We start from the raw sequence: 9,506 nt of genomic DNA on the forward strand, positions 1-9,506 counted from the left end.
TCTAAGTGGCAGATAACTGTCATAAGGTTCATGAAATATATGATGTTTGAATATCCAATTCCCAACATCATCTGTTATGCCAAAAGCAACGTAGATGGGACAGTGATGTCCTAATGCGGAAATCTTTGATCCCAATTCTAACACCTTTATGATGTTAATTCATTCATCATTCCTACAACGGATCATCATTGAGATTGGGTTAAGAAACTTCATCCGGAAAGATACTTCGTATCAATGTTCGTCTATTCTGGTGCTGGTCCAAACTGATCAAATTAAGACACCAGACCAATCTAATCAAGTAATCACAAAGCGACGTCGAGACCGGAACTCTTGGGCTTTATCGTCTGTACATTTCATTTCAAGCATGGCAACTTAAAACTCATGAAATAGAATACCCCTTGAAGTTCATATTGCTTTTTTATCTACCAATTAGATTTTTTTACACCTCTGAGACATTGACTTTGTCCAAAACTGACGAAACCCTCTTAGCCGTGTTCGAGAGGAAGATGCTCAGAAGAATGTTTGAAGAATGCCCCGTATGTGTGGAAGGACAATGGAGGAGCCGCTGCAATTACGAGCTGAATGAGTTGTACGGCGAACTTACTGTCGTACAGCGGATTAGACTCGCCATGAAAATGATACCGGACGACCCAGCCCGCAAAGTCCTTTTAGATCGTCCATACGGACAGCAGAGGCGTGGTACGCCCAAATTGCGATTGGAGTGATAGAGTTGATGCGTCCGCCAAAAAGGCCGGGATAATGGATTGGTAGACGAAGGCACTCGACCGTGAGTGGTTTAGAGGACTGCTGCAGCAGGACCAAGACCGCTAAGTACTTGTAGCGCCGGATAAGTAAGTAAGAATTTTATTCGACTTGACCTAACAACTTACTAGGTCCTCTGCATCTTAAATTAACAATCTACTACTTGGTCATATGTACAATATAATACCTCCCAAGACTTACTTGACACAACTTACTGAATTGCGTAGAAGCTATCCAGGAATTGATAGCTAAGTCCTCTGATGCTGTAATACCATAAAGAAACAGAAACTACACAAAGCTTACTTTTTAGTTGACACGATGGGTTAGATCATCTCGCTCAGAATCCTTATTCTCGCAGATCTCTATGTAAATTAAGGTCGATCCGTATCTATTTCAAATTCTAAACAACGATCAATTGTTAAGTGATTTACTATTACGAAACTCACTCGTCTGTAACCACAGCGTGTTTAGATCATGTAATCCGGTTAAAATACAGACATTTATGTCGTTGTTTTTGGTTCATAGAAAAGGGAATAAGTTATTAAGTAACACAAAGAATTTACCGACTAAACCAAAAAAGAATTAAGAACACCAAGAAAAAAAACGTAAGGAAAACGATCAAAGAGAATCCATTTCAGCCGATTCGGTAAGAATAAGATCTGCATTGATTGTCTTTGACAGTGTCAAACCATGTGCCATTCAAATGTTTCGCATACGATCGCATGCTAAGATCATGCTGGCATGCTAATAGTAACACGTTTATCCGAGTGTTACGTGAAGTCACTCTGGTAGATGGTAGATAGCACCACCGTTTAGTGTTGTCATGCATCGAGCAACGTGGTTGTGGGTTGTGAACATAACTAGCCTAAGCCGCCGGGATCCTGAAGGATGCTGACATAACGAAGCTAGCTGATAGCCATGTGATTATGTAGATTTCGATTCGTTTCGGGGGCGGCAAGCGCATGACAAAAGCGATTACTAGGAGACGCTTTTACATGCGTTGAATGTTTGATATGACTTTGGAGTTCCGGACGGGAAGTTAAAGGTGCCACTAATACCCATCCATTCACGCTTATGTGGCACCATCAGCGTAGCCTGAATGTGGACTGGAAATGGTATAAATAAAATATAACATGCCATAAATTATAGATAAATACACTTATCAGACGTGCATACTTGCGACTGTAGGTCAGTGTATCACGTAACATAAGGTAATAAGAATTACTTTATTATGTAAGCAAGGAAATCTATAGTCTATTTATGAGTATCTTAAAGAATTATCTTAAATTGGACGTTGAAGTTTGTTAGAGAGTGCTTTATCAACAATAAAGTATGAGGTTTTTGTTGAGTTCTCAATTTCTCTGTAATTTCGAAGGTCCTCGGAGGCTATAATTTCTGAGAACGTGGCCTCTTGGATCGTTTACATACGGAGAAGAATAGGGAGAATGCTGCTTATAGTATTTTACTACAGCTCTTTTACTTCAGCTTCATCTCTAGGCTTTCCATTTCAGAATATTGTACAATCATAAACAATTCAATCCGTAAAAAAACGTGGCCCAAAACGAGATATTTCTCATCGCAAACCTCATAAATAGTTCATCGATAAAGTTCAAAACAAGTTCTCACGTGAAATCGTTGCGACCAAAACAAAACTGAAACAAACCCAGAAAAACCGATTATGAAACGAAACGAATCAGTATGGAGGTAAACAAGACACAACCACCACAACGAGGGGAAAGAAACCATAACCCGAAGAACAGAACAGAATTAGGGCGAGAGAGCAAAACAAAAGTGACAAAACAAAAATTTCCCCAAGATGGGATGATGGGTGGGGGGGAAGGAACCCGTCCCACAAAAAAAAACCCACATCATCACACGCACATGGTATTTAAATCGCATCCAAAGCGAACACCTTCCAAAACCATTGCGCGGTTCGAACTCTGGACCAAAGAACCAGCTAACAGATCTCCAATTTTAACCGGCGACGCAGTTACCGGCCCAAGGGGCCCAATTTATGGATTGGGGTTTTGACCCAGCGCACCCCACATCTGGTTGTTGTGTGTGCGGTGTGGATGCTTGATTCTTGCCACCCTACCCGCTTCTTACCACCCTACCCAGTGGAGGTATAGGTCAGCTCGGTAGCAGTACGGTACCGTGGCGCGCATCCCCGGGCAAAGGGTTGCTGTAGGGGGGCTGCATGTTTTGCGCTGGTGTGCGTATGTCCATTCCGGTGGCCAGCCAACACCAACTCAAAGGTCAACGATATGCAGCTTCTAGAAGCCAGCTGCCAGCCCGGTACAGCACACCGAACGGAACACCTGAAGACGACCTGAATCCGTTACCGTGCATAAGCCACTCATGCAAATGTGGATGGCGTTAGTTGTTTTTAGACCAAAAAGGGTCATTTGATCGTTTTGTCTGTTCATCCCTAGAGAGATCTCCTCTTCAATCCCGATTGCACTCTGGGAATCCGTGCTGTAAATGTGGCCCTCCATAATTAAGTTGTGCTCCTGATCAAACGCTCGTTTCCATAGCCGTACTCACGTACTGCCGGCATAAGACGTGCGGGTGCAACCCGTGCTGTAGGGTTAGTTTCCGTGTTTGCATTTAGTTGCACGGGGCGCGGGGCGAACCATCATTATTGGCATTATTGATTTAGCGGTGCCCTCAAAACTGCACACGCGACACTACCCATCGGAAAGAGGTCGACACCGGCCAGAACTTGACTTGGATCGTTTTTCTCGATCTTTCGCTTTTAGTGGGGTGAATCAGATGCAACAAGCGATACCGGATTCGCCCGGCTGGCATCTCCGGGTTGGAGTCCCGACGAGGAGGTGGTGCCCCCTGGCGGTGAATATATGTATAATCTTATATGAAGTCGCGGGGCCGAGCTCATGATTCAGGCACACTTTCTCCATCATCTCGATCGTGTCGGTTTCGGTGGGCGGTGGTGGTTCGGGAGGACACTTTACACCCCGAGCCGTGTCTCGTAGCCTTCTTTTTTTTTGTAGCGTGAGCCCTTTACATCGGACGAACGTCACGGTTTGTGGGTTGCCGGATTTTGTTCGAGCGGTTCATTAATAATGGACGAATTTTAGCTGCTGGCCATACGATTACCGGCCGGTTGTGGCCGGTGTTCGCTCCGTACTTTGTGGAGAGTAGACAGAGTAGGCACTCCCTCCTTCCACCGCCCTCCGCTTGTGCCCTCTAATCCCATATTATCTTACCCATGTGTCATCACGGATGCAAATAGGTTAGGTTCAGTGAAAACAATTCCACTGACCGTTGGCCGACTGGGGACAGCCCACAGGCCTGCTGAATCAATCTGGACTGCGTTGCACCCGTTGCATCGGCGCCAGTGGCCAACGGGGTTAGTGGAAAAAAAGCTTCAAACACACACACACACACCGGACAACTTTCGACGACGGCGCTTCAACGTGTTGAGTGATATTCGATCCTCCGATCCACTCCGAGCGGAATGGAACAGCGAGAGGGGTGACACAGCGGTGGAAGGGGTGACGGTAAATCACGGTTACATACGTGCGGATCTGTCGTCGTCAGCGGTCAACAAAGCGGTTCAATCAGATACGGAAGCCGGACCTCATTTTAATTCTAATAAGCGTAAGATCGTGCTGGTACCGGGTGAGGAGGTGCCGGGACTGTCCGTTGGGTACGTGCCGCAAGAGAAAACAAACTCCAGCTAACCGATTGGATTGGTTTCGGTGTTGAAAGTAGATCACACCGAAAAAATATTACCTTTTCAACCCCAACAGCGCCCAAGTACTGCACGGTGCAGTCGAATGGAGACGCCTGGTTGCCCGTACGGTGTTGGAGCATTTTGCGGTTGAAAATCACATGTGCGTCAGGTAGTGTTCAGAGCGGGGCGAAAACCGTGGAGAAGGGGAGACGAGGGGGGGATTGGAAAGCCAACATCCAGAACCGTTAAGAATGCGCGTAACGAAAGAACACAACCGATTACACGCTCAAACAGATCGATTTGATTGTGGAAAATGGGGAAGGTGGGTTGAGAGGTTTTGGGACGCGCTGCCCCTTATATGATTTTGGGTGATCCTCAACCGTGGTATCGATCGCAGTGAAGGGGACAGAGGCTACACAAACAAAAAAAAAAACCTCGCTCACTTTACATTGCAAATTCCCAACTGTTGTTCGTTTGGATTCGCAACAGTTACTTTCGATTTGCATGTGCAACGGAGTATTTCAAGCGTCATGGCGACATAAAGTGTTTCGCGACGTGCATAGAGAATGCTGTCAGTGTGGGTATCATTTCTCCGCTAACTGTGCATTCGTTCCGTCAGTTTGGCATAAAGTTCGCCCACATTGGATTGGGGACAGGTGAAGTCAATAGAGGCACTGCAAGCAAACAGTCGCCAACAAACTGCTGACAAGAAGGTTATTGGATATAAATGGTGGAGAAAACGTCTAATAATTCACTTTTAATGCTAATTTTATACATGTCAAATCCATTTACTGTAAGCTTGACGTTCATACGATGATAATTAGTTAAAAAATAGTACATTTTGTAATGTTTTGTGAATTTACATCATGAATTATAATATTATTTAATGTTATTTATTTCTTATTTATTTGCCTGTGACTGCTGATAGACATTGATTCGTTTCTGAATTAACATTCCAAATAGTTTAACCAAACAATATACATCAGCCATGTTCCATGTCCTCAAATTGATAACGAAGAGTGAAGACTTGCAATAATTGGAAAGATTGCATGATCTTGGAAGATGTTACCCATGAATTTGCAAGGACTTGTCTGGCAGTAGCATACCTTAGAATGGCTGTGAAAGCTCAGAAGAGCTCTTTAACTCGATGAGAGACCCTAGAGACTCGATGTCTCGATGGATGGTTACGACATGTGTGTAAGTTGAAAGATGATATTGTTTCCAAAATAACAATTGTGATCCGGTGACAAAGGTTCTAGTTCGCATTTATCTCAAGAGTCACGAATTAATTATTGCAGGGATTGCATCAGCATTCTCCAAAATTTGGTGCAGAGAATTATTCCTCGAGTTTAAAGTGGCGGAATTTGGGCCAAATTCAAAAGTCTGGAAAATGTTTACCTTTCTAAGCCAGATTAGTCAAAGTATACTGATTGGATATATTACCTATCCAACATTAACTCTGCTCTGTCCTGTAAATTCTATGGTTCAGTCTTCTATGAGGAGTCTTCTTCTAAGAGCTCTTCAGAGCTTTGATAGCTATCCGTTTTCTGGTTGCTTTGTTGTCGCTTTCAGGCTTTTTGGTAAAGATAGTTCTTGTAAGGTATCATATGACAGAACCTAGCTGATCGATGTGCCAAGTAGATAATTATTTGACGTAAAGTTATTTTGGGACGTTGGAGGACCCGCAACAATGAGCAGCTCTATGAACTGTACGGAGAACCTACTGTCGTACAGCGGATTTGACACGCCAGGTGGGTCACGTCATGAGAATGACACTAGATGACCCAGCTCGTAAATTCTTTTTTGGGCCGTCCACATGGAGGCGTGGTACGCCCAAATTGCGATTGGAGTTACGGCGTTGATGCGTCCGCCAGAAAGGCCGGAATAACGGATTGGCTGACGAAGGCGCTCGACCGTGAGCGGTTTAGAGGACTCCTACAGAAGTTCAAGACCTCGAAGCCTCCTTTATATGTTCTTTATTTATACATGCTTTACCTTAAAAATGGTTTGTGAAATCGCATTTCCACGTTATTCGACATCCGGTTATAAAACAGAGTGGCCTTCTTTGCTTTAATTTCAATAATACCCTTGACAAGAATGCAAACTGATCGTCTGCACATCCTTGTTATATTTGTTTGATGTTACACAACGTGCTGCAAAATGTCGAGAAACACGAGAGTGTGGACCTTCGGGTCATCCTTTTCCATTAAGTGCCTTGATATATGAAGTTAGTACCCAAATTATGCAATGCTTCACAATTCATCTATTCAATCAAATACTCATTCCAATAGATATTTGATGAAGTTCAGGGTAATGTGATATTTTCCCTGCATTTGAACACCTTAAAAGATTGTAAACTCTATCCATTCAAAACAAGACTTCCCCGGCGGTGTGCAGTCTCGAGATCAACAAGTATGTCCGTATTGGGACGCCGAATTTTTGGGTCGACCGAATCCATAATGCATCGTTGATCGACTACAGTATCGGTGCCCTGCAACCTACGTCATCATCACCGTCACCGCGCCCGAAATTCAATCGCACCGTAAAAAAGTCTTACAATTTCCGGCACCCACCGTACGGTACACAGAAGTAGGTTCCGGAGGAAAACATACCAGCAGAGAGCAACAAAAAAAAATGGTCGATTGGATGTGATTGGTCCATCTTAGTAACGCTCATGCTCGCAAAGGGGTTCGTCCTGCTCGTTCTTTCATCCGGCCGTGAAGCGAACGGAGCATCAATTTGCATACAATCTTCAGTATAAAAGGGTGCCGGATCGATCGAGGAGTGTATCAAATCGATTCGAAGCCTACTGCCGTGAACAGTACCTCGATTGCAGCTTCCCGTTCTCGGAGTATCTCTCGAGATCCTGTGTCTCCGTGCGCTTGTTTTAGTTTTTTTGGTTCGGTAGGGAGTGTTCGTGCGCGTGTATTACAGTGTTTGTGCGTACGTGTTGTGATCTGTCGCTTTTGCACCCGTAAAAGAAGTGCTGATCGTACATTTCTCGTGTAGAACATTGAGCCGTGTGATCTACAACTTCGTACAGCAATGGATCGTGTAAGCGAAACGTGGTTGAGCTCTAGCAGCACGGCTTACCTGATGGTGAGCTGCTTTCTGCTGACACTGCTGATGCTGCTGCCCGAGCGAAAGCAGAAAGTGTTCGTAGGCAGTGAGGTGCTGCAGGCACTCCGACAGCTGATCGGCAGTGTCGGAGTAACGTTCGGATCGGATGGTGTGACGGAGGGCGAGCTAGACAAACCAGCACCCGGTCCCAAAAACTATCCCATCATCGGTGCGCTGAAGGAGCTGAACGGGTACGAGGTACCGTACCAGGCGTTCAGCGAGTTTGGTCTGCGTTACGGCCCCGTCACGGCATTGCGCCTCGGTTCGGTGAATGCAGTGGTCGTGAACGGGATCGACAGCATCAAGGAGGTGCTGATCAACAAGGGTCAGCACTTTGACAGTCGGCCCAACTTCCGCCGCTATCAGCTGTTGTTTTCCGGCAATAAGGAGAACTGTAAGTAGTGCACCTTTCACCCGTTGCGCTGCAACTGTGCGACCGTTCAGTACAAAGTGTCGCTTCTCTTCCTCTCTTCCTGCAGCACTTGCTTTTTGCGACTGGTCGGAGGTACAGAAAGCCCGCCGTGATATGCTCGTACCGCACACCTTCCCACGTAACTTCAGCGGTCGGTTCGAGGAGCTGAACACGATCGTTGTGGACGAGATCGGCCATATGCTCGGCACGGTACGTGATGCTACCACGATCGAAATTAAGCCACTGGTGCTCGCGATCTGCGCGAATGCATTCTCGCAGTACTTTGGCAGCCATCGGTTTGAGGTGGAAGATAAACGCTTCCAGCAGCTGGTGCGTAACTTCGATCAGATCTTCTACGAGGTGAACCAGGGCTATGCGGCCGACTTTCTGCCCTTCCTGCTGCCACTGCACCGTCAAAACCTGCGCCGCATGGACCGTCTGGCGGAGGAGATACGGACGATCATCCTCGAGACGATCATTGGCGATCGGTATGAGCGGTGGGGCGAAGGTAGCGAACCCAGCGATTACGTTGACAGTCTGATCGAACACGTCAAGGCGGGTCGCGGTCCGGCCCTCGAGTGGGAGACGGCACTGTTCGCGCTGGAGGATATCGTCGGTGGACATTCGGCCGTCGGCAACTTCCTGGTGAAGGCGTTCGGGTATATCGTGCAGCACCCGGAGGTACAGCAGCGCATTCAGGCCGAGGCAGACGATGTGCTCGAGCGGCACGGTCGGCAGGTGGTCGAGTTAACCGATCGTGCCGAGATGCCGTACACGGAAGCGGTTATCATGGAGGCGCTACGTTTGATCGCGTCCCCGATCGTACCGCACGTGGCCAACCAGGACAGCCAGATTGGAGGTAAATATTTCTTTTCGTTTTATAAGGCGGTTTGCACTTCTAAAACCAAAATAAATATTTAAGGTTTCACCGTGGCGAAGGATACGCTCATCTTCCTGAACAACTACGATCTCAGCATGTCGCCCCAGCTATGGGATGCGCCGGAATGCTTCCGGCCGGAGCGGTTCCTGCAGCAGGGCCGTGTGGTGAAGCCGGATTTCTTCATACCGTTCGGTGCCGGGCGGCGTTCCTGCATGGGCTACCGGATGACGCAACTGCTCAGCTTCTCCATCATTGCGAACCTGCTGCGAGCATACACAATTGCACCGATCGAGGGACAGGATTACCGTGTGCCGGTTGGGTCGCTGGCAATGCCAGAGCAGTCCTACACCTTTAACGTGTCGGCACGCAGCTGCTGAACGGTGGGCAGACCGCCAACACCACTATTAGCACCACTGCTATTCCTGCTACTAGACAGCCCATCCTCAATACTCAAAACACCGTGACGGATCGATTAATCAAAGGGCAGTAGTGGAGACCAGGGATGGTCTCTTCCGGGAAAGGATGCCCATTTGCGGATTTCTGCACTATCGACGACACAGAACTGATTAGTCGTCGAGAGGGAGAAAGACTCGCTGAGGTTTGCTGATGCTCGAGGTCACGGACAACTTGAGGAC

The 9,506-nt window shown here is 46.8% G+C and overlaps 1 protein-coding gene across 1 annotated transcript; it reads left to right on the forward strand.

Annotated features, from left to right (window-relative positions):
* Positions 1–7,504: 7,504 nt before the first annotated feature.
* LOC128716094 (cytochrome P450 307a1-like) lies at positions 7,505–9,248 on the forward strand. The gene is made up of 3 exons (XM_053811015.1): positions 7,505–7,973; positions 8,059–8,850; positions 8,914–9,248. Exons 1-3 carry the CDS (start codon positions 7,505–7,507, stop codon positions 9,246–9,248), a joined length of 1,596 nt encoding a protein of 531 aa, XP_053666990.1.
* Positions 9,249–9,506: the final 258 nt, after the last annotated feature.

This window comes from Anopheles marshallii, chromosome 3 (assembly GCF_943734725.1).
Source record: "Anopheles marshallii chromosome 3, idAnoMarsDA_429_01, whole genome shotgun sequence".
Lineage (NCBI taxonomy): Eukaryota > Metazoa > Arthropoda > Insecta > Diptera > Culicidae > Anopheles > Anopheles marshallii.

Coding starts and splice junctions, on each gene's coding strand:
- LOC128716094 (XM_053811015.1), top strand. CDS start 7,505: ATGGATCGTGTAAGCGAAACGTGGTTGAGCTCTAGCAGCACGGCTTAC. Junction 7,974..8,058: donor TTCCGGCAATAAGGAGAACT/GTAAGTAGTGCA, acceptor CTCTTCCTGCAG/CACTTGCTTTTTGCGACTGG. Junction 8,851..8,913: donor CCAGGACAGCCAGATTGGAG/GTAAATATTTCT, acceptor TAAATATTTAAG/GTTTCACCGTGGCGAAGGAT.